General features: G+C 40.4%; 1 protein-coding gene across 1 annotated transcript in view; it reads left to right on the forward strand.

Moving 5' to 3' along the window:
• LOC132830759 (beta-1,4 N-acetylgalactosaminyltransferase 2-like) overlaps nucleotides 1–20,273 on the forward strand; it is a 59,506-nt gene extending 39,233 nt beyond the window's left edge. Inside the window, exons 8-9 of the mRNA XM_060848597.1 lie at nucleotides 17,299–17,521; nucleotides 20,056–20,273. Coding sequence (XP_060704580.1) covers nucleotides 17,299–17,521; nucleotides 20,056–20,273 — 441 coding nt within the window. The remainder of the gene's footprint in view (nucleotides 1–17,298; nucleotides 17,522–20,055) is intronic.
• The last annotated feature ends 5,856 nt before the right edge of the window (nucleotides 20,274–26,129 follow it).

Genomic DNA, 26,129 nt, shown 5'->3' on the forward strand with positions numbered 1-26,129 from the left:
ACATTCACTTAAACATTCGTTCTTAGTTCTTTACGAATAAGGTAGCAATGCAACAGAAACACTTTCAAAGACTAGAAATTGAGGATTATCTGATCAGCTGTGATGGTCTCATTGAATGACAGAGCAGGCTGAATGGCCTACTTCTGCACCTATGGCTTCTATTCATAGAATCCCTACAGCATGGAAACAGGCCTTTCAGCCCAACAAGTCCATACCAACCCTCCAAAGGATAAACACATTCAGACCTATTCCCCTGACTAACACACCTAGCCTACACACCCTTGAACAGTCTGGGCAATTTGGCATGGCCAATTCACCTAACCTGCACATCTTTAGATTGCAGGAGGAAACCCACACTGACACAGGGAGAACGTGCAAACTCCACACTGTCAGTCACCCAAGGCTGGAATCAAACCCAGGTCCCTGGCACTGTGAAGCAGCAGTGCTAACCACTGAGCCACCGTGCTCACAAAGGTTTTTTAATCTGTCTGTGTGTATAGGGAGTGAGCACTTTAGAAAAGGGTTAGAGTTTGAATGAATAGAGTTACGTGCTAACGGTTTTTAATTACTTACTCCTGGTTAGAATCTATCTGTTTGCAACAAGCGATTGCTCACATTTAAGTCCAGAAACTGGTCCATGCTTCTATTAACTTGAATCTATCAGACAGGTAAACTAGGGACATTGCATACTTCCACATATTTTTAAGCTTTTGTTATGTATGTGGGAACAGTTGGACTTGTGTCCAATGGGCTACCCCCGTGAGGCATAACAATGTCCTGGGATACCCTCAGTCTGTGCTTGCAATATGTGTGGGTCATCTGAAGAAAGTGACAGCGAGGATAATAAATTCTCTCTTTTCTTATTCTCCTCTACATTCTGAGGGGACTTTCCACTGTGGTTTCTCCCTCTTGAACTGTGCAGCAGCCTTGGGAGGTTACTGTTGTTCCTGGGCTCGCTGATGCCTTTATAATAATTTTCTCGTATTCTGCACTGTCATATCAGTATAACAGCAAAGATATTGCTGAGTCCATTCCGGTTGGATGCACTGATCATATCTAGGGAGTAACAGAAACAGGACAGCTTCTCAGTGATGTGATTCCAGAGAATCATTCCAAGCAGAAATGAGGAATCCTCACAGACTGTCCACCATGGCATGTAGTACACTAGAAAGAGGGTCTCCACGCAGAGATGTATGCAGCACAATCCATGCCATGAAACAACATTTGGATCTTCTAACTGGACTAGGACTACTCCCTTCTTGCTGCCCCACCACTCAACCAACCATTGACTGTAAGAGAAAGTGAGGACTGCAGATGCTGGAGATCAGAGCTGAAAAATGTGTTGCTGGAAAAGCACAGCAAGTCAGGCAGCATCCAAGGGGCAGGAGATGTCCGTGCTCTCACATCCTTCCAGCAGAGAACAGCAGCTCAGTGTCTCATGCAGCCATGAGATCTTTGGAATGTATTTGAAAATGAGAAATTACAGATATCACCTTTAAGTTCACCTGTGATCACTTCTTCTTCCAGTGTGGACGGAAGTTACTGTAATCAATGACAAGCTCACGATTGCTTGTAGCCAAGATTTGTAATGTGATGGCAGATGTCTGCCGCCTTTGAATTGAAAAGATGCCTGATTAATTCATAAAACATTACAGTGCAGTACATGCCCTTTGGCCCTCGATGTTGCGCCGACTTGTGAAACCAATCCAATGCCCATCTAACCCCCACTATTCCATTATCATCCACATGTCTATCCAACGACCTATTTAAATTCCCTTAAAGTTGGCAAGTCTACGACTGTTGCAGGAAGGGCATTCCACACCCTTACTACTCTCTGAGAAAAGAACTCACCTCTGACATCTGTCCTATGTCTATCACTCCTCAATTTGAAGCTATGTCCCTTTTATGCTGCTGTAAGTATCCAAGGAAAAAAGGCTCTCACTGTTCACCCGATCTAATCTTCTGCTCATCTTGTATGTCTCTATTAAGTCACCTTTCAACCTTCTTCTCTCTAATGAAAACAGCCTCAATTCCCTCGCCTTTCATCATAAGACTTTCCCTCCATCCGAAGCAACATCCTGGTAAATCTACTCTGCACCCTTTCCAATACTTTCACATCCTTCCTATAATGCAGCGACCAGAACTATAAGTAATGCTCCAAGTGTGGCCACACCAGAGCTGCAGCATGATCTCATGGTTCTGAAACCCAATCCCTCAGCCAATAAAAGTAACACACTGGATGCCTTCTTAACAACCCTGTCAACCTGGGTGGCAACTTTCAGGAACCTATGCACATGGACACAATAGATAATAGGCAATAGGTGCAGGAGTAGGCCATTCTGCCCTTCGAGCCTGCACCACAATGTCTCTGCTCATCCACACTACCACGAATCTTACCATTAGCCCAGTACTCTGTATTCCTGTTACGCCTTCCAAAGTGAATCACCTGACACTTTTCCACATTAAATTCAATTTGCCACCTCTCAGCCCAACTCTTCAGCTTATCTATGTCCCTCTGTAATCTGCAACATCCTTCCATACTGTCCACAACTCCACCAACTTCATTGTCATCCACAAATTTACTAACCCATCCTTCTACTCCCTCATCCAGACCATTATGAAAATGACAAACAGCAGTGGCCCCAAAACAGATCCTTGAATTACCCCACTAGGAATTCAATTCCAGGATAAACATTTCCCATGAACCACCACCCTCTGCCTTATTTCAGCTAGCCAATTTCTGATCCAATCTGCTAAATTACCCTCAATCTCATGCCTTCATATTTTCTGTAATAGTCTACCATGGGGAACATCAAACCCTTTACTAAAATGCATATACACCACATCAACCATTTTATCCTAATCTATCTGTTTGATCACCTTCTCAAAAAACTCAATAAGGTTTGTGAGGCATGACCTACCCTCCACAAAACCGTAATGAATATCCCGTATCAAACTGTTCCAAATAATTCAATTGTGAAGGGCCTGAGATGAGCTTAGAGCGCTCATCTTCCAGAGTTACACCGGCATCACTCCCCACCTCTTTCTTCGCTCCATTAATGACTGCATCGACGCCACCTCGTGCTCCCACAAGGAGGTTGAGCAATTCATCAACTTCACCTACACATTCCACCCCAACCTTAAATGCACCTGAACCATCTCTGACACCTCCTACCCCTTTCCTGGACCTCTCCAACTCCATCAACGATGACTGACTCAACACTGACATTTTTTTGCAAACCCACTGGCTCTCACAGCTACCTGGATTAACCTCCTCCCACCCTGCTTCCTGCAAAAATGCCATCCCGTATTCCCATATCCTCTGCCTCCTCTGCATCTGCTCCCAGGAGGAACAGTTCAACCACAGAACACACCAGATGGCCTCTTTAAAGACTGTAAATATCCCTCCTATGTGATTGATGATGCCCTCCAACGCATCTCATCCAAGTCCCGCACCTTCACCCTCGAACCCCACCCCTCCAACCACAACAAGGACAGAATCCCCCTGGTCCTCACCTTCCACCCCACCAACCTCCGCATAATTCATATCATCCGCCAACATTTCTGCCACATGCAACGGATCCCACCACCAGGGCTATATCTCCCTCCCCACCCCTATCCGCCTTCCCCAAAGACTGTTCCCTATGCGACTACCTGGTCAAGTCCATGCCCCCCCAACAGCCCACCCTCCCCTCCTGTCACCTTCCCCTGCCAACGCAGGAATTGCAAAACCTAGGCCCACACCTCCCCTCACCTCTGTCCAAGGCCCCAAAGGAGCCTTCCACATTCATCAAAGTTTCACCTGCACTTCCAACATGTTATTTATTGTATCCATTGCTCCCGATGCAGTCTTGTCTACATTGGGGAAACTGGACGCCTTCTTGCAGAGCTCTTCAGAGAACATCTTCAGGAACCTGCACCAATCAACCCTACCGCCACATGGCCAAACATTTCAACTCCCCCTCCCACTCTGCCAATAGACAACAGGTGCAGAAGTAGGCCATTCATCCCTTCAAGCCAGCACCACCATTCATTATGATCATGGCTGATCATCCTCAATCAGAATCCTGTTCCTGCTTATCCCCATAACCCTTGATTCCACTATCCTTAAGAGCTCTAATCACCTCTTTCTTGAAAGTATTCAGAGATTTGGCCTCCACAGCCTTCTGGGCAGAGCATTCCGTACACCCACCACTCTCTGGGTGAAGAAGTTTCTCCTCAACTCTGTTCTAAGTGGCCTATCCCTTATTTTTAAACTGTGTCCTCTGGTTCTGGACTCACCCATCAGTGGAAACATGTTTCCTGCCTCCAGAGTGTCCAATCCTTTAACAATCGTATACATCTCAATCAGATCCCCTCTCATTCTTCTAAACTCAAGTGTATACAAGCCCAGTCTCTCCAATCTTTCAACATATGATAGTCTCGCCATTCTGGGAATTGACCTCATGAACCTACGCTGCACTTCCTCAATAGCCAGAATGTCCTTCCTCAAATGTGGAGACTAAACCTGCACACAATACTCCAGGTATGGTCTCTCCAGGGCCCTGTACAGTTGCAGAAGGATTTCTTTTCTCCTATATTCAATTCCTCTTGTTATGAAGGCCTGCATGCCATTAGCTTTCTTCACAGCCTGCTGTACCTGCATGCTTGCTTTCATTGACTAATATACAAGAACACCTAGATCTCGTTGTACTTCCCCTTTACCTACCTTGACTCCATTTAGAAAGTAATCTGCCTTCCTGTTCTTGCACACATTTATCCACATTAAGCTGCATCTGCCATGCATCCATCCACTCACCTAGCATGTCCAAGTCACATTGTATTCTCATAGCATCTTCCTCACATTTCACCCTGCCATCCAGCTTTGTGTCATCAGCAAATTTGCTAATATTACTTTTAATGCCTTGATCTATATCATTAATGTACATTGTAAACAGCTGCAGTTCCAGCACCGAACCTTGTGGTACCCCACTGGTCACTGCCTGCCATTCTAAAAGGGTCCCGTTTACCACTACTCTTTGCTTACTGTCAGTCAGCCAATTCTCAATCCAAGTCAGTATCTTGCCCCCAATACCATGTGCCCTAATTTTGCCGAGGACATGCAGGTCGTGGGCGTCCTCCACTGCCACTCACTCATCACCCGATGCCTGGAGGAAGAACGCCTTATCATCCACTTCAGGACCCTTCAATCCGCAGGACTGCAGATGCTGGAGATTAGAGTCAAGAGTGCGGAAATGTCAAGGTGTGTCAAAGAGACTGCTGATGGGAAACAGCATTCACATGTTAAAAATGTCCCACACATGACATCTACCGAGAGGATTTCAGTCACCCCACGTACACAACACAAGCTCTGCAGTGATCAATGAGAAGTGACAGGGACAAGACTGCGAGATCTGGAAATCCCTATCTTTGGACCAGTACATAGGCAGCAGGGTCTGACTCAGTCTTTTCACTCTTCAAATAGAAACAGGAGATTTCTTCACAACTAAGCAACACTCTGCAGGATCCAATCTGCTCAGCCCACATGGCGAAGGGGTTAGAAAAGGTGTCCTCAAATAGTCTACCATGTTACCAACCTGACTGGAATACTGATCCAGTGGTTCATCTATTTCCAGTCATAAAACTGAAGAGAAACTTACTCTCACAACCGGGAATGTTCAAACAATCATGGATAATGAGTATACCAGTGGCCAGAACAAAGAATTGACCATGTTGGACATGAACTCAGGCACTTCAGCAATGACATCACTGCCCTGCAGACTGCTCAAAGAGTAGGCAAAGGGCAGCTGAGGGAAGAAAGTAGTGATTATACATTTTCCTGGACAGAAAAACTCAACGATCAACCCAAGACAGATAGATTTGGATTCGCTGTCAAGAACAAACTTGTCAGCCAACTCTCAGAGCTCCCCGTTGGCATCAATGATCATCTCATGACTCACCATCTACAATCTGCCAAGAACCAACAGGCAATGGTTGTAAGTCCCTATGTTTCAACCCTTAATGCTATAGCTGAGTAGAAAGAAGGCTTCTGCTTCCACCCTGGGCATCATACTCACCAGCATCCCCAAGGAAGATAAAATTATCCTCCTTTTTGGAGAATTCAACACCAGGATTGGAAAGGATGCCCAACCATCAGAAAGGGGGAAGTTAGGAATTGCAACTCCAGTGGGATGATCCTGCTCATCAAGTGTGTGGAACACCAGCTGGTCATCCCCATTACACCGTTCCACCGAAAAGACAATTTGAGACTTATTGGATGCATTCATGATCAAAGCAATGGCACATGATCAACGGTGTCATTGTTTGATCTCCTGAGAAAAAGAGGAGGTCTCCTTGTTTAAAGTGATGACCATGTATGTGATTGCTGGATAGACACAGGCTTATCTGGTCCTCAATGTCCATCAAATTCCACCACAAGCAGCTGAAAATGACAAAATAGTTAAAAAGAATCAACATTGAGCAACCTCAAGAACCGAGCAGATTGGCAAACTTCCAACAATATTTTCATTAAAGTCTCCGAAACGTTCATTTTAAATGAGTGGAGGAAATCTGGAAAGAGCTGACGACAGCCACCATCTCATGCTGTGAGGACACCATCAGTGACAAAACCAGGGAACACCAAGACTGCTTCAACGAGAATGATCACATCATCTAATCCTCATTAGCAATGTGATGACGCTACTGCTCTCACAAAGCTAATCTCTCCTCGGTTTTTCATTGAGAGGGTCATAAATGCAAAGGCTCCAATGTGCCTAGTTTGCGTGTGATTTAGGATCAATTTGATTATAACTAATAGATTCTGCCTCAGGAAAAAGGCTTTCAGTTAAAATTGAAAAGCTGTACAATGAAAGGGGAGTAGCCTGTTCTCCCAGCTCAGCTTTTCTCTGGTTTGTTTGGTTTTAGCAGTCAGGCTGTTTTTGACACTGCTGGTCAAAGAAACAGCTCCATGCTGATCCTCTCTCCTATAAGAACCTGTGTTTGATTTGACCTTTTTTTGCCCATGGGATGGTTATGGGGATGTTGCCAGTATTTGGAACAGCATTATTAAGTTGCCATAGAGTCAATTGTGTTTTCAGATACATTATGTTGTTCTATGTTCTGTTCTCTGCTGTTTGTGTATAAATAAATTCTGTTTTGTTTAAACCCAAGTGCTTGGGACAGCTGCATCCCTCCCGGAATATCCACTTTACACCTGCTTAAAACAACTAGAAAAGTTAGGGTCTAGGCTACACTTTTGAAATGTTTTGAGGGGGTCTGGCTTGGACCATAACAGACTGGGGGCTCTTTGCAGGATTTAGAACATAGAACATAGAACATAGAAAAATACAGCGCAGTACAGGCCCTTCGGCCCTCGATGTTGCGCCAACCGAATCCTACCTAACCTACACTAGCCCAATAACTTCCAAATGCCTATCCAATGCCTGCTTAAATGACCATAAAGAAGGAGAGTTCACCACTGCTACTGGCAGGGCATTCCATGAACTCACAACCCGCTGTGTAAAGAATCTACCCCTAACATCTGTCCTATACCTACCACCCCTTAATTTAAAGCTGTGTCCCCTAGTAACACCTGACTCCATTAGCGGTAAAAGGTTCTCAGTGTCGACCCTATCTAAACGCCTAATCATCTTATACACCTCTATCAAATCTCCCCTAAACCTTCTCTTCTCCAATGAGAACAGCCCCAAGTGCCTCAGCCTTTCCTCATTAGATTTTCCTACCATTCCAGGCAACATCCTGGTAAACCTCCTCTGCACTCGTTCCAATGCCTCCACATCCTTCCTATAGTATGGCGACCAAAACTGCACACAATACTCCAGATGAGGCCGCACCAGCGTCTTATACAGTTGCAACATGACCTCAGGACTCCGGAACTCAATTCCTCTACCAATAAAGCCCAGTACACCATATGCCTTCCTCACAGCACTATTTACCTGGGTGGCAACTTTCAGAGATCTGTGTACATGGACACCAAGATCCCTCTGCTCATCCACACTACCAAGTAGCCTACCATTAGCCCTGTAATCCACCTTCTTGTTACTCCTACCAAAGTGAATGACTTCACACTTAGCTACATTGAATTCCATTTGCCACATTTCAGCCCAGCTCTGCAACTTATCTATATCCCGCTGTAACCTACCACTTCCTTCCACACTATCCACAACTCCACCGACTTTTGTGTCATCCGCAAACTTGCTTACCCAGCTTTCAAGCCCTTCCTCTAGATCATTTATAAAGATAACAAAAAGCAATGGTCCCAAAACAGATCCTTGTGGTACACCGCTAGTAACGGCACTCCAAGATGAACATAGTTCATCAACTACTACCCTCTGTCTCCTTCCAGCCAGCCAATTCCTAATCCAGATTTGTTCTATAGTTCCAATTTGGGATTAGGCTTGTTGGACTCAAAGGCTGCAAGTGGTAGGTGTTGGTGTGGTTTGTTGAATTCAGTTACATTAAACAGTGCTTACTGTAATAATGGCACTTTCAGTCTCTAAAAGTTTTCTGTGGAATGGAAAAATGTGACCTGAGAAAAAGCTGCTGGAACTGACAGGTAAACTGGAGTTGAACCCATCTCGTTCCTGTGAGGAAAAGAGAGATAATTATAGCAATTGTTAGGCATTTAAAATTTGCTGGAAACACCATCAGAATCTTGGCTAAGATTCAATTGGAAATGAAGCAGCTTGAGTCAGGGGCAAAAGAAGAGGAAAGGGCAAAAGAAATGAAATCATTTGAATTATGATTAAAAGCAAAGGAAAGAGAAAAAGAATGAGTCGCTTTAGCAGAACAAAAAGGAAAAGGGAGAGAAAGAGAGAAAAGGGAAGAGAGGAAAGGAAGAAAGAGAGGGAGTTTGAACTTTCAGAAATTGGCACTTAGACTGAAATCTGGATCAGTGGTGCTGGAAGAGCACAGCAGTTCAGGCAGCATCCCCTCTAGCTTATCTCTCCATGCTTCCAGCTCACTGCCTTTATTCCTAATGAAGGGCTTTTGCCCGAAACATCGATTTCGCTGCTCGTTGGATGCTGCCTGAACTGCTGTGCTCTTCCAGCACCACTGATCCAGAATCTGGTTTCCAGCATCTGCAGTCATTGTTTTTACCTTTTTACTTAGACAGAAATGTCAGCTTGAAAGAATGGAGAGGAAGGCTGAAGGTCAGCTTAGAGAAGAAGAGTGTGAGATGACCAATCCCATGGGAGCCAAAGTCCTGGTGGAGAACTCCTAAGTATATCCAGTCATTGCCTAAATTTGATGAGAAGGATATAGAAGCCTTTTTCATCTCATTTGAGCAGGTGGCTAAACAAGGGCAGTGGCCAGTCACCATTGTTTATTGAAACAACATTTGTAGGTAGAGCTAGAGAGGGATTTGTATTCCTATCAGAGGAGGTGTCTGAACCGTATGGGGAGGTGAAGAAAGCCAACTAAAGTGCATATGAGCTTGTGCCAGGAGCCCACAGTCAGCATTTCGGGAATCTAAGGAGGGACCCTGGTCAAACTTACATCTAATTTGAAAGAGTCAAACAAAGTCATTTTGATAGGTGGATATGGGGAATTCAAAATAGAGCAAACCTATGCCACTCTTAGAGAGACGATTATTTTGGAAGAGTTCAAAATATCACTTCATGAGGTAGTGAGAGCTCATGTGGAAGAGCAGGGAATTAAATCAACAAGATAACCAGCTGAAATAGCTAATGTTTGTGAGTTGGTTCATAAATCAAAGTTTGGCTTCCAACATCAGTTTCAATCTTCGAGGGATAGAAATTGGGGAAAAGAGAAATCCTCAATTGGCAAGGGAAAGGTAGATCTCACGTACGATCCTAAGGATAACTTCCTAAAGGGTAAAAAGGAAACCCTTGAAATGGGAAGAGAAGTTAAAAAATTTTCACTGCAATAAAGTAGGCCAAGTGAAATGACAGTGTTGGTGGATTAGGAAATGTACTGGGAAGCCAGATGTGGAAAAATAGAATAAACCAGTGAATTTTGTTGGAGTTATAACAGAGAGACAGTGGAGGCTAAAAAGCTGCACCAGAATGTACAACCTGGTCAGAGGTTGGTTCAAGCGGGAGTGCCAGATCTTCTAAAATCATTTGCCTGTGAAGGTAAAGTTTACTGACACTGGCCAGGAGCATCAGGTTACAATATTAAGAGATACAGATCCTTTCAATCTTTGATGTTGAAAGATGAGGGGATATGTACCTCTGAAGGACTATTGGCTGAAAAAAATGCCAGTAACAGGAATTCACGGTGAGACAAGAAGTGCTCAATTATGTAAAGTGAGATTAGAGTGTTCAGTGAAGAGTGGAGAAGTTGTGGTAAGAGTACTGGACAAATTCTCAACTCCAGGAATACAATTTGTCCTTACTAATGATACAGCTGGTTCACGGGTAGGAGTGCTGCCTATTGTGGTTGAAAAGCCAGTGGAAACTCAGGCAACTCAGGATATTGCAGGAAGCATATCCTGGGATTTTTCCTGACGGTGTGGTAACGAGGTCACAAAGACACCAGTTGAAATGAGAGAGATCAAAGAGTCTAGATAAGAAAGCTGAATTGGAGTTAGCAGAGACCCTGTTTGATCAAATGATTGAGACAAACCAGGTGCAGATAGATGATAAAGTAGGTATTTTTAGTTCGGAGAAATTAAATGAAAGATGAGAAACTAAACCTGTTGTACCAAAAGGCAATCACAGATAAAGAATCCAGATGTATCCCTGAATGCTACTAATTTTAAAATGATTCCTTAATGAGGAAATGCAGACAACCACATGTTCAGACAGAGAAATGTGCAGAAGTGCATCAAGTTGTATTGCCAGTGGGTTGTAGAAAGGAGGTCATTTAGAGCTAAGAAAGACTCAAGCTAAAATACAAAAACATTTTTACTGGCCTGGGCTGCACAAAGATGTAACTAAATTTTGCCAGACATGTCATACCTGTCAGGTAATTGGAAAAACCACAGGCAGTAATAAAACCAACACGATTAATACCTATTCCTAAATTTGAGGAGCTTTTTACAAGAGTCTTAATTGATTGCATAGAATCCCTACCTAAAACAAAAAGCAGGAATCAGGATTTGTTAACAATAATAGATGTGTCTACTAGATTTCTAGAGGCTATTCCATTACACAATATCACAGCTAAAAGAATTGTAGAGCAGTTACTCAAATTTTTCACTAGATGTGGACTACCCACAGGGATACAATCAGATAAGGGACAATTCAAATCTACTGCATACCGTCTAGAATCAGAGGGAACCCAAGGAAGGTGGCATCAGACATTAAGGATCATGTTGAGGGTATATAGTCAAGACTATCCCGATGACTGTGATACGGAAATTCCGTTTGTACTTTTTACCATCAGAGATGCATCAAATGAATCAACCAAATTCAGTCCATTTGAATTGGGCATGAAGTGAGAGGTCTGCTAAAACTGATTAAAGATAAATTGGTAAGTCAGAATTCAGAGACCACATATTTGGACAACGTATCAAATTTTAGGGAACGATTAAATAGATCTGGGGAATTGGCTAGACAGCATTTACAAGTATCTCAACCTACAGTGAAATGGGAAGTAGACAAGAAACCAAAAACTTATAATTTTGCTATCAGGGATAAAGCATTAGTGTTACTTCCAGTGATAGGTGAACCTTTAAAAGCAAGGTTTAGTGGACCTTATCAAATCGAAAGGAGATTGGGTGAAGTGAACTATTTGATAAGGACTCCAGACAGAAAGAAATCTCACAGTGTTTCATGTGAATATGTTCAAAAGGTATTTTGACAGAGAAGGAGAGCAAAAGGAGACTGTGTTATTGGTTACAACACAAAGTGAAAATCAAGTTCAGAGGATTTTGAAATGGGTGTTCTCAAATTAAATTGGACAATGAGGAAGTTATCAATAATTGATTTTAAAAAGTTATTGAGTTACCTTCCAGAGGAAAATTAAAATGATCTGAAAGAGTTATTGCTATTACATAGGGAAATAAGCTGGGAGGTACTAATCTAATTATGCATGATATGGATATAGGGAATGTTGTTCTGATTAAGCAACATCCTTACAGGCATAACCCTCTAAAGTTGACACAGGTTCAAAAGAAGATTGAACACATGCTCCAAGATGACATAATCGAAGTGAGTTGCAGTGACTGGAGCTCACCCATAGTAATGGTGCCAAAGCCAGGTGGTACCCAATGATTATGTTTGGACTATCGCAAAGTCAGTGCAGTTACAAAGACTGATGCATTTCCGGTTCGGCGTTTGGAAGACTGTGTTGAAAAGATGGGACAAGCAACTAAGTTGGACTTGCTCAGAGGATACTGGCAGGTACCTTGTCCGAAAGAGCGAAGACAATTTCGGCTTTTGTAATATCACGTGGACTGTATCAGTTTAAAGTCATACAGTTTGGTGTGAAAAGCATGCCAGCCACATTTCAGAGACTAACCAATAAGGTCATTTCCAGATTACCCAACTGTGTCGTATATATTGAGGATCTGTTGAATCTTAGTGACACAGAGAAGGAACATTTGCAACATTTATATGAATTATTTGATCAACTTTGGGAGACAGGCTTGGTGATAAACCTGACTAAAAGTGAATTTGCCAAAGCCAAGTCACCTTCCTGGACCATGTTATTGAACATGGACAAATGGCCCCACAGTATGCAAAAACAAATGTTATTGGGGGGTTTCCCATACCACCAACAAAAAGAGCAGTACCACGATTCCTGGGATTAAGTGGATTTTATCAGAAATTTGGACCAAATTTTAGGAGTGTGGCTGCTCACTGAATTACTGAAGAAAGGTAAAAGGTTTCAGTAGACAGCAGACTGTCAGAAGACATTTGACAGCCTGAAAGCTGTGTTAACCACAGCCCCAGTATTAGCCGCGCCTAATTATGCAAATCCATTCAAGGTGGCTATCGATGTGAGTGATGTTGTCGGTGCTGTGCTCTTACAGGAAGACAACAAGAAGATAGAAAGACTGATAGATATTTCTCCAGGAAATTGAACATTGATCAGCAGAAATAGTTGACAGCTGAGAAAGAGACTTTGAGCTTGGTGTTGGCGTTACAACATTTCAAAGTTTATGTTGCCAGTAATGTGTCTGAGACAATTGTGTACACTGATCGTTACCCATTGATGTTTGTGGTGAAATTTAAGAACAAAAATTCTGGACTGTTTTGATGAAGATTGTTGCTCCAGCCATTCAATTAGAAAAGTGTGTATGCAGCAGGACATGAAAACATGATTGCTGATGCATTGTTGGGATATGGATGAGAAACGTAGGTGTTCAATAGTGGAATAAAACAGACTGTAATAGAATTTGATGTACTAACGATATAAGATTAAATGGTTTCAAAATGAAGCCATCTTTGGATATTGATGGTTCATTTATTTTAAGGGGGGAGGTGAGACGATACTGCTCCTTTAACAAAGTTATTCTGTACTTGGTTCTTTGGCGAGAGGAGTCGTAACTGCAAAGATCCCAATGTGTCTGGTTTATGTGGGTTTTAAGGCCAATGTGTTTCTAGCCAACAGATATTGCCTCAGACAAAAGACTTTCAAGTTTAAAAAACTGCTGTACAATGACAAAGATTTATTTTTAATCCTTTTTCCACACAAATAAGATATCTATTGACAGTCATGACACTATTCAGTCTCCAGCAAATTGTTTGACTATTAACAAATATCAGAAGCATGTCATGTTTTCTATGTTTGATTCATTAACTCATTAAGAATTGCTCAAATCTCCTTTGATAGAAATGGTTTATCACTTGCTTTGAATGCTCTTTGACCTCAGCTTAGCTTCTGCTCACAGTTCACCACTTTTAGGTCATCTATTCATATAAATTACATATGATATTTACACAACACAATTCTAGGATCATTACAAATTCAGCTAGTAAATAGTCTACTTTATCACATTGAATTCAGTGTGTCCATCTTAAACCAAACTGTTTAATGGACTTTGGAGAGTTAGAAAGGGGGCATGAAAACCTTTTCGTGGGTAGGACTAAGGCATTCTACACTTAGGTGAGGAACAAGAGGTTGGCCTGTTTGAGGGCAGGACTGATCAGGGATAGTGGAGGGAACTTGCACTTGGAGTCGAAGGAGGTATGGGAGGCTGTTAATGAATCAAAAAGTGTGGTACTGGAAAAGCACAGCCGGTCAGACAGCATCCCAGGAGCAGGAGAGTCAATGTTTCGAGCATAAGCTCTTCATTAGAAATCTCCCAGGTGCTTACTTAATACTTTGCTTCTGCGTTCAACACTGAGAGAGTCCTTGGCATTTATAAGGACAGTGTGAAACAGGCTGATATGTTCAAACAGGTTGATGTTAAGAAGGAGAATGTACTGAAAATTTTGGAAATCATAAGGATAATTAAATCCCCCGTGCCAAGTTACTACAGGAAGAGAGGGAAAAGATTGCTGTGCCTTTGGTGATGATCTTTGCCTCCTCACTGTCCACTTGAGTAGTGCCAAATAATTGGAGGGTGACAAATGTTATTTTCTTGTTCAAAAAAGGGAATAGGGATAATCTTGGTAATCCTTGAACTCAGATTTCTCCAGTTTCCTCATTTCCCTCCCCCCACCTTGTCTCAGTCCCAACCCTCGAACTCAGCACCACCTTCCTAACCTGCAATCTTCTTCCTGACCTCTCCACCCCCACCCCCTCTCAGGCCTATCACCCTCACCTTAACCTCCTTCCACCTATCGCATTTCCAACGCCCCTCCCCCAAGTCCCTCCTCTCTACCTTTTATCTTAGCCTGCTTGGCACACACTCCTCACTCCTGAAGAAGGGCTCATGACCGAAACATCGATTCTCCTGCTCCTTGGATGCTGCCTGACCTGCTGCGCCTTTCCAGCAACACATTTTCAGGTCTAATTACAGACCAGTCAGTCTCATATCTGTGGTGGGTAAAGTATTGGAGAGCATTCTGAGAAACAGGATTTATGATTACTTTGAAGACCATTGTTTGATTAGAGATAGTCAGCATGGCTGTGTGAGGGACTGGTCATACCCCACAAACCTTACTGAATTCTTTGAGGATGTGACAAACATATTGATGAGGTAGAGCAATGGATGTGATGTACAGGATACATGGATTTTAGCAGGCATTTGACAAAGTTCCCCATGGTAGGCTTATTCAGAAAGTAAAGAGGCATGGGATAGAGAGACTTCTGGCTGAATGAATACAGAATTGGCTGGCCCATAGAAGACAGAGGGTGGTAGTATTCGGCCTGGAGCTTGGTGACCAGTGGTGATCTGCAGCGATCAGTTCTGGGACCTCTGCTTTTTGTGATTTTTATAAATGCCTTGAATGAGGAAGTGGAAGGGTGGATTAGTAAATTTGCCAATGACATGAGGGTTGGTAGAGTGGTAGATAGCGTGGAGGGCTGTTGCAGGTTGCAACTGGACATTGACAGGATGCAGGACTGGGCTGACAAGTGACAGATGGAGTTCAACCTGGAAAGTGTGAAGTGTTCACTTTTTTTAAAGACAGAATTCTCAGCAGTGTGAGGAACAATGGGACCTTGGGGTCTACGTACATAAGATCTCTCAAAGTTGCCACTCAAGTTAATAGGATTGTTATGAAGGCAAATGGTTTGTTAGCTTTCATTAGCAGGGGGATTGAGTTCAAAAGCCATGAGGTTATGCTGCAGCTGTATAGAAACCTGGTCAGATCACACTTGGAATATTGTATTCTGTTCTGGTTTCCTCAACAGAGGAAGGATGTGGAAACTTTAGAGAGGGTACTGAGGAGATTTACCAGGATGCCGACTGATCTGGAGGGCATGTCTTACGAAGAAAGGTTGAGGGAGCTAGGGCTTTTCTCACTGGTGTGAAGAAGTATGAGAGATGACTTGATAGAGGTGTACAAGATGATGGTAGAGGTATACAGATAGATAACGTGGAAAACCAGGAGAGAAATGGCTATCACAAGGGGGCATAATTTTAACGTAATTGGAAGAAGGTTTGGGGAGATGGCAGATGTTCTTCACGCAGAAAGTGGTGGATGCATGAAATGCACTGGCAGCAATGGTAGTAGAAACAAATACATTAGGGACTTTTAAACAACTCTTGGATAGGCACATAGAAGATAGTACAATGAAGGGTGCCTGGGTTAGTCTGATCTTAGAGGAGGATAAAAGGCCAACGTACCAATACTGTGCTGCACTGTTCTATGTTGTATGTTAAAACATGAGTTTTTTCCAGATGTACTGTGATCGCTCAGCCCATTCCTGCTGAGTTACAATGCTTAACGTAAACAAAAATATACATTCCTTCAGCAAATCGCAGAAACACTTTAAAACCAGTGACCCTTCTAAATATTAAGTATCACCAGGCTTCATATGTTTTCTCATTCTCATTCCATTGAATTTAACTTCATCTATGCCAGAAAATTATAAGTTATTATCTACAATATTAACTGCTTAATACTAAAGGATTAACCGTGGCCCATGTTCTGGATTGACTTACCAGGTTAGACCCAACTAAGCACAGCCCAGCCCCTTGACAGATGTCTCTACAGACCTCCAACAGACTGCTATGACTTGATCTATGGGACTCATCTTGACCCTATCTCTGAACTGAAAGGACATGGATTCCTGAATCCTGACTGGACCCAAACATCTGACTGACCATAGCCAGCCCCTTGGACTGAGAAGAAATGATGCCTGTTATAATACAACACAATAGGTGACAGCCAGTCAGTGGTACGTTTCTCAGAACAACGCACTGACCAATTAAGGTCAACCTACTGGTCTAAAACTTAGACAGTTAACTGCCAAGCTTCATTCATTGGTGCATTCTCCATAAAAGCACCTTCAGGAATCAGAGTCCACTTGCTAACCAATCAGCAACTTCCTCTCAGGTAATATAAATGTTGGTTTTTCCCTTAGATTGGCATCTTGTGAATTGTTCTGAAGAGCATAAAGTTAAAAGCTTCAACAAAAAGTGTATTTTTCAACAACACTCAAGTTTTAAACTCCTCGGTGAATTTTCAAACAACTGAAATATGTTGATAAATAACAAGGATTTTGAAAAAGACCATGGTTTTTTTTGGAACACAGAACTTACTTATTATTGTTGGTGATTGAATAGTATCAATACTTATCATGTTTTTATAAAAAATTTTCGTATGCTGTTTAATGCAGATGCTAACCTATTTGTTTCGAATGGTTAAGGATCTTTAAAAATAATATAAAGCATGCATTATCAGGCCATAAGACCTACACTATAATTAAATTAACTTTATTTTCAAATAAAGTTCATAGCATATGTACCATTTTTTCAATTATTTGCCATAGGTTGGAGCCTCTGTGAGTGGCAGTCGATTTCAATTTAAACTGTGGTATGAGAAAGGAAATGATGATGGAGACTGCTTGTTTTCCCAATTTGGCAGTTTTCATGCATTGGATGGGTTTCCACACTGTGTAGTCACCAGTCTTGTGGTGAACTTCTTTCTGGCCAGGACACAAAAGGTATGGAGTGTTGGATTTGACCCACGATTGTCAAGGGTAGCTCACCCAGGTAATTGCATTCATGTCATTTGTATGTTTACACTCATAGTCCTGGCTGTGTTAATCAGACTTTTCTCAAAGTGTGGTGCTGGAAAAGCACAGCGGGTCAGGCAGCATCCGAGGAGCAGGAGAGTCGATGTTTCGAGCATGAGCTCTTCATCAGATGAAGAACATTCGATCTCCTGCTCCTCAGATACTGCTTGACTGGCTGTGTTTTTCCAGCACCTCACTTTTCGACCCTGATCTCCAGCCTCACTTTCTCTTAATCAGGTTTTTATTAAGTTTGTCCATGGATTTACAGAATCATCTTAAGGCATAAGTCACAAGATTCCCTGTCTATTGACCAAGAATGGACAGAAATATCCCCAAATTTTCAGCTAATTTGGTGAATTTTGATTCAGACATGCTTTATCATATACACTTCTCTGAATAGTTTTATATCAATATTATGGAATAAAAGTTTTTCATGTAACAATATAGTTGATTCAAAGATCAATATATTAAATGAATATTTGGGAATGATTTCAAAAGGTCAATGATGCTTTAGAGTATTTGAGAAAATCATCAGGGGCTTCACAATGTTACAAAGAAGTAGCCAAATCTAAAATCGCTTTCATTAGAAGTAAGAAGATTGATCAGGGACATCATTTGGTTTGGAAAATACTGAAACGTAAATACCCCCTCTAAGGGATTTCCTAATAATTTGTATCCAAGAAATCTAATTGGTGGTCCACTCATCAAAGAGAATAATCTTCCTTTAATTACTTGGCCAGAACTCTCAATCTTGAAAACATCTCTCAAGTCTCCTCTTACCTTTCTCTGTTCTAAGGATAACAGTCCCAAATTTCCTGATCTCTTCTCATAACTGAAGTTTCTTTCCCCAGAGGGAAAGTCTTCTTCTGTATCTTTTGTAAAGTCTTTATGTTTGCCTTGAATTGCTACTCATAATTGTCCGCAATATTCAATCAGAGAACTAACCAGTGTTTATGAAGTTGCAGAATTAATTTTTCTGCTTAAATATTCCTCTATCTATAAGCTAAGTAATCAAATTGCACGTTAACCATCTTATCAGCTTGTCCTCCCATCCTTACTAATTTATTTATCTGAGCACAAATGTCTTTCCACTCATCAACACTCTTTTTGCCATCTAGTTATCGTCTTTGCCTACTAATCCTGCCAAAATACATCACTTCACACCTTTCTGTGTTAAACCTATTGAGGTTTTCTGCCCGTTTCACCATCCTACCTATGATATCCTGAAAGTTAATTATCCTTCTAAGGTGACCACTACTTTTCCAAGTGTTCTAATCTAGATCATTTTATAAAAGAGTAATGAATCCAAAACAAACTCTCAGGGAGCATTTCTGTTAAAGAGCTCCCAAAACATTAATCTACCACCAGCTCTTGCTTCCTGTCACTGAGTGAATTTTATATTGATAATATCAATTTCCTCTTAATTCCATAGACATGCATTTAGTCAATTAGCATCCTGTGAGCCATTTTATTGAATGTCTTCTGAATAGCCATATATACATCTGTTGCATTACCCTGACCAACCTCACCAAAGAATTAAATCAATTAGATGAATATCATTCACCTTTTTAAAAAATCTATGTCGATGATAAACAGATATATTTCTAAATGAAAGTTATTTAGAACCTGGTAATGAATTTCAATAATTTCCCTACCATGCATTGGCCTGTCCTTAATTATCCTCCGTTTTTTGTCTCTGACTTCCTGAGCTTTTTTCAATAATCCAGTCTGATATTTCCAGAAGTTTTCACTGGTGTCCAACTGTCAAAATAATGTATCTGTAATTTCTGTTATTCCCTTTTTGGTAATCCAAGCAAGTATGCTTCTCATTTCACATGCTTCAACTTTTACAACTGACCTATTCGATGGTCTCAGGAAATCTCTGGACATTAGATATCCTGTATCCTATGTAATACCACAGTGAATGTGTTTAATAGGCGAAAGTGAGGACTGCAGATGCTGGAGATCAGAGTCCAGAGTGTGATGCTGGAAAAGCACAGCAGGTCAAGCAGCACCCAAGGAGCAGGAGAATCGACATTTTGAGCATAATCCCTTCATCAGGACTTACGCCCAAAATGTCGATTTTTCTGCTCCTTGGATGCTGCCTGACCTGTTGTGCTTTTAATAGTCTGTTTTCTTTTAAGTTAGCAAAATTGTTTCAAGCAGTGAAAAGGCTCTGTCAGCAGTATTTAGCAAATATACTCATTGGTTTAAAAATCTACAAGCTAGAGTGATAAATAGCTGTTTAAGTGTAGAATTGAAAGTTACAAATACAATCTAAAATTAAAATTTTCTCCATAGAATATAATGGCTTCTATTTCACTCAAAGTGGGTTCAAGTGTAGAATATCAACAGTAAGGTTGAGTAAAATGAGTAGTTTTAGATGCACAAATATTCTGGAACTTCACTTTGGATAAGATGTTTTTCTTGTTCCTCATTACTTCAACATCTGACTGTTCTTCTACAAAGCAGTGATACTGATAAGGAAATGTTATTTTATATCACTCCTAGAGTTTTTCATTGACGGCCTTGGTAGTTTACTTGTGGGATCATGCAATGATGTCCATATTGGTCACCAGAAGAAAGTAAAACAAACGCAGGAGTCTCTGAAGGATGTTGAAAGGAGATATGCAACATTTAGGCACGCAAACAAGCGTCAATTCAAATCCCGTCTTGCATTAGTTCATTTCAAAAATTGGCTTAAATGTTACGCCCAATACAAACACTGAAGGGCTGGGTTGCCTTTGTTTTCATCATTTGCTGTACCTGTTTCTTCTCTTTTGCACAAGTGGAATTGATTTGAAATGAGCATTTATTTGAAGCCAAAAGATTTAATTCTTGGGTAATGGTAAACAGGCTTTATTTAAAATGGTACAAGCCACAAAATAATCAAAGAGGTGAATATTGCTTCTTCACTTGTTGATGATGATTCTCTAGCCAACTACAAGAAGGAACTATGCTTCTACTTTAAAACCTTTTTAAAAATTCACGTTAAAACTTAATTCTATGGCATGCAGGTTCATTTTAATCTAAATTGGCTTTCCATTTATCTGGAGACGTGTGCAATATTATAGTTCAGAGGAATGAAAGTTTCAAATGAGAAATGTTTTTTGGTCTGTTAAAGCTTATTTTTGCAATAAATGTTATCTACAACTGCTGAGCCATTGCAAAATAATTATTAACTCATAGCAACATTGATCTTGTGCAGTATTTATTGTTTGTTACAACCTGATCTGACAACAAAACAAAATGGTGGAGGTGTCCCATTCTAGCAATGTAGGAATCAAAGGAATTAGATTCAGTCTGGTTTTAGTTTAGACTCTGACTCCAGATTAAGGCTGTATATTTTGCTTTTGCTTCATTCTTGGTGCTAGGAGAAACTAATTTGCACTGTTATACTATTGCAAATTACCCTTGATCTGTCACCGTTGTATTTAAATGTCAATTCAAAAATGATGTTCTTTAGCTTTATTGTTTGGGTGATTGTTTTAACCACTTGTTGAATAAAGGGAGTTTGGAGGCATAATATCTAGTTGATTCTTATTTTCAGTCATTTCCATTTATTATCTTTCGCTTCTCTTATCTGATATCAGCCAATAATCTGAGTATAACGATTGTTTACCAATAGGTTTTGTGACGACAGAGGCTCCACCAATTTTGCAGGCCACAACAGAAAATAAATAAAAAATACTTCCTGTTACCAACATGATCAATCCAACACCTTACCTATATTAGGTTTTAAGAAAAATATGTATCAATCAAGTTTCTTAATTGTATCAATTGTTTATTATCAAGCCAAAAGGTATTCATTAAATATGAAATAACTGATTGTGTGTGTTAATCAGTTATATGGAAGAAACTCTCCCTTGCTTCAGGAAAAGAGGAAAAAAATTAGATTTTTTTGGCAGAGATTGGATTTCTGAAAAATAAAAGATTTTGACTAATGGGTTATCATTGAAGACAAAGAGTCAAAGTACGGAATGTTCTAGAGACTGTTGCTGTCATGTCCTGGCTGGTATAATGAAGTCACTAACTGTGTATGGTGCTCAATAAAATCTGACAGACAGAGCTTTCCCTGGAAAGACAATCTTGACACGTTCCTTCAATCACTCTTTCGAGAACAAATAGGATTCATCTTGAACCCAAGGGGGGATTTCTGTATCTTCACTATAGAAAATACAAAATAAAAATCCAGTAATTGCTTTAAATCCAAACTTGAAAGAGAGCAAGGGCGATAGTTAAGTTATACTCAGCAAACTGATGGAGCTGGGATTCCGGGTGGACTTCATACTAAGGTGTTAAAACAGGTGGAGGAAATAAGCCAGTACATCAGTTGATGTTAATTTTCTAAAATACTCTTGATTCAGAGAAGGTAGTATCATACTTGAAATTAGGAAATATAACTCAGCTCTTCAAGAAAGAGGGAGGCAGAAAACAGGAGGACTACAGGCTAGTTACTTTGATGTCTGTTTTGTGGAAAGTGTTAGCATTGATTCTTAAAGAAATTATAACTGTGCACTTAGAAATAATCAAGGTGATCAATAAGAGTCAACATTGTTGTTAAAGGGAAATCGTGTTTAACCAATTTGTTGGAAGGAATTACATGAACTTTGAACAAAGGGGAACCTGTAAACATACTGTAGTTAGATTTTCAGAAGGCATTTTAATAAAGTGCCACATAAAGTTTATTGCAGGAAATAAAAGCTCATGGTTTAGAGGTAGCACATTAGCATGAATAGAACATGGGCTAGCAGGCAGAGAACAGAATATAAGAAGGTGATGGCATAATGGTATCATCACTGAACCAATAATCTCAGTCTTGGGGACATGGATTAGAATCCCATGAGGGCAGAGAGTGAAGTTTGAATTTAATCAGATTTTTTTTAAAAGGCGACTGTTTAACAATTGTCATTGGTTAATTAATGTGTGAGAGGGATGGACATCTGCTATTGATGGACATGAACTCTAGATCCACAACTATATAGCTGACACTTAGCTTTCCTCTGAAATGGTCAAGAGAGCCAATCAATACAAGAGCAACTAGGGATGGACAACATCCAAATCCCACGCATTGGTGGGAAAGGAAGTGCTTGTGTGATTGGCAGAATGAGATGAATGGAGTCTACTCAAGCCTCAACTTTTTACAATTTAAATCAATGGCTTTAGATGAGGGGAGCAAAGGTATTGTTGCTAAAATCTCAGACAATACCAAGATAGGTAGGAAACAGTGTTGTGGTTAAACTTAAGGAGATCAATGATGGATATAGAGCAAACTTTGTTTTAACTGGCACCTCACAAACCAGTACTCTTGATAACCTGGCAAAAATTATAGACCTCAAATACCAGGAGTTTATTGTATTGTGCTATCCAGTTATCATAGTCTTTTTAATTTATTTACCTCAATGTAATATACATGTTGTTCAATCTAATGGCCACGTGAAAAAGCAAGAATTGATTCAATTTCAAGTCAATTTCTGCTCAAATATTGCAGTCTACCACAATATCTGTGTTATCAGTTGAGAGTGCAAGTGTCTGCCCATCAGTTTTATTTAAGGCAAAATTGCATTATTATTTGTGAATTATGCTGTAAATAAACTATGACAGTGAAGTGTAGACCCCTTGCACACATTTCTATTATTTAGTGTGTGTTTTTACATTGATTATGTGGACCTCTTGATTATCCGTAATGCTTGGTCAACCAACATAACCTGTGCCTATAGGATCAGAAGTAAGTTTGCTGTAAATAGATTGAGTGAGTGACCAAATGTCTGGTGGATGGAATATACTGTGGGAAAATGTGAAATTGTTCTTTTTAGCAAGAATGAAAAAGCAGGGTATCAGTTAAATGAAGAATAACTGCAGGATTTCAAGGTGCAGAAATATTTTTGCATTCTATAGCATGAGTCACAAAAGGTTTATTGCAGGTATAGCACAAATCAAGAAGGCTAATGGGATGTTATCCTTTATTGTAAGAGAAATTGACCTAAAAGAAAGGATGCCATGCTTCAGGTATGCAGGACAGTGAAGATTACATCTCAAATACTTTGTGCAGTTTTCATCTCCTTCCTTAAGAAAGGATGCTATGATGTGGAGATGAGAGTGTTAGACAAAGTCAGAAGTCATAAAACACCAGAATATAGTTCAACAGGTCTATTTAACATCACAAGCTTTTAGAGTACTGTTCCTTCGTCAGGGGAAGTGATATAAGTGAAATAAACCTGTTGGAATATAACCTGGTGTCATGTGACTTCTGACTTAAGAAAGAAGGTGAATGAATTGGAAGTGGTTCAGAGCCTGTTTATTAGATCGATACCTGAAATGAGTAGGTTCTCCTATGAGGAAAGATTGGACAGACTAGGCTTGCATCAGAAGACTGGGCGATGACTTGATTAAAGTGTATAAAATCTTGAATTGTCTCAACAAGACGGACATGAAAAGGCATCACAAATTCCCAGCTCGGCAAACAGAACCACAACATGAAAAGGGTTTCGCTAATGGGTGAGTCTAAAACTAGGAAACATGGTCTTAAAATTAATTAATTAAAATTAAATTCTAAAAGGTTGCTCTTTGAAGGCAGAGGTGAGATGATTTATTTTGTTCAGGTCTACTAAAAAAACTCGAATAAATATATTTAACATAATTCATGAAAACTGAAGTCATCCAAGCAATATTAAATATAATGTGGCTTTGCAAAAGTTTATGTTATCAAGTTCAATTTTACTCATTTGCTTTCTTTAGTACAATACTTTTCTCACAATGGATCCATTTAAGATTTGGAATCAAATTTGTTATTGCTATCTTTAAGTTGTTATTATCTCCAAAATCTGGCTGCATGCGTTGTCCAATCCTAGAGATGGAAGTCATTCAAGTGAATTCCTTGTGGCATGGCGACCTAAGCTGAGCACAATAGTTTTGAAAAAAAAACACCATAACCTTTACAAACATCAATAAGGATCAAGAGTTCCTCCGACAATGTAAAGACATACTTGGAAGAAGTGCCAAGCAGCAAGTCAGAAGGAGAGATCTGCCCCTTCTAGTAGAGGACTTCCAATTATCCAGTTGTTGAAATAAACAACTTGAAAATCAGACATGTTGTAAATTGAGTATACTTACCGGTGTCCTATTTTGCACCCACATTAAGTCAAGCTTTGCACTTGAAATGGAATTTCCAAAACTTTAATCTTATTATGCAATTGCCTTTTCACAAAATGTATTCATTAAAATGAATAGGTTCACTATAGATTTTCATTATGTTGCCCATTCCATTCATTAAAATTCAGAATTTTTTTAACCTACTGAGATTAACAATCCTTACCAGTTACACATCCCACACACATAATGGACAGCCAGGTATATTGCAGATCAGGGCATTAGTTATATTTCATGATTGTGGGTATCAGTTATAACAGAATCCTTAAAATGTATCATACACACCAGCCATTTTGTACAGTTCTGTCCAAACAGTGGTCAAGTTGCTTCAGTTATCTGTTCACAATATTAACAACTTAGGTAATTGCAAACTAAAATGTTTTGCACCTTTAATGATTGACAACTACTTATAAAAGGGAAAAATATGTCTGCATAAATATAATATTGCTATTTAAATTAAAATATTAGCATTTTTAAAATATATATGTACAAGTTTAAGTACAAGTTTTCAAATATTTTTACTCATCATTCTTCTCCCCCCCCCCATATTCTTAATGATTTAAATCATTTTGAAATAGACATGAAACCAGATGGACCACCTGGGATTGTCTGGGCACCAGAAACAACAACAGTAAAACTGGCTATGCCAATCCTCTGACATCCTTTTACTAAAATCTGGGGGTTAGTGCCAAAGTTGGGAGAACTGTTTCACAGACTAGTCAAGCAACTGTCTGACATGGAATCACACTGTACAGTCGATGTGTCAGACACCACTATCACATCATCTCCGGATATGTCCTATCCCACAGGCAGGACAAACCCAACAGAGTGGGCCGCACAGTGGTGTACAGTTGGAAGACAGTTGCCATGAGGGTTCTCAACATTGATTCTGAACTCCTTAAAGTCTCATGGCTTCAGGTTAACCATGTGCAAGGAAACCTCCTGCTGATTACCATGTACACCCCTCCCTCAGCTGCTGAGTCAGCACTCCTCCACATTGAGCAACACATGGAGGAAACACTGAGGGGACAAAATGCACTCAGGATTGGGAATTTCCATGTCCACTGCCAAGATTGGCTCACTAGCTGTACTATTCATCAGCAGGTTAGTTCCTAAAGGACATAGCTGCCAGACTGGGTGTGCAGCAGGTGGTGAAGAACCAACAAGACAGAAAAACATACTTGACCTCATCCTTACCCATTTGCCTGTTGCCAACACATCTGTCCATGACAGCATCATTAAGAGTGACCATCGCATAGTCCTTGTGGAGACAAAGTCCCGTTTTCACATTGAGAATAACCTCTATAGTGTTGTGTGGCACATCACCGTTCTAAATGGAACAGACTTTGAACAGATCTAGTAACTCAAGACTGGGCATCCATGAGGCGCTATGGGCCATCAACAGCAGCAGAATTGCAGTCCATCACAATTTGCAA

The sequence above is a fragment of the Hemiscyllium ocellatum genome, chromosome 32 (assembly GCF_020745735.1).
Source record: "Hemiscyllium ocellatum isolate sHemOce1 chromosome 32, sHemOce1.pat.X.cur, whole genome shotgun sequence".
Taxonomy (NCBI): domain Eukaryota; kingdom Metazoa; phylum Chordata; class Chondrichthyes; order Orectolobiformes; family Hemiscylliidae; genus Hemiscyllium; species Hemiscyllium ocellatum.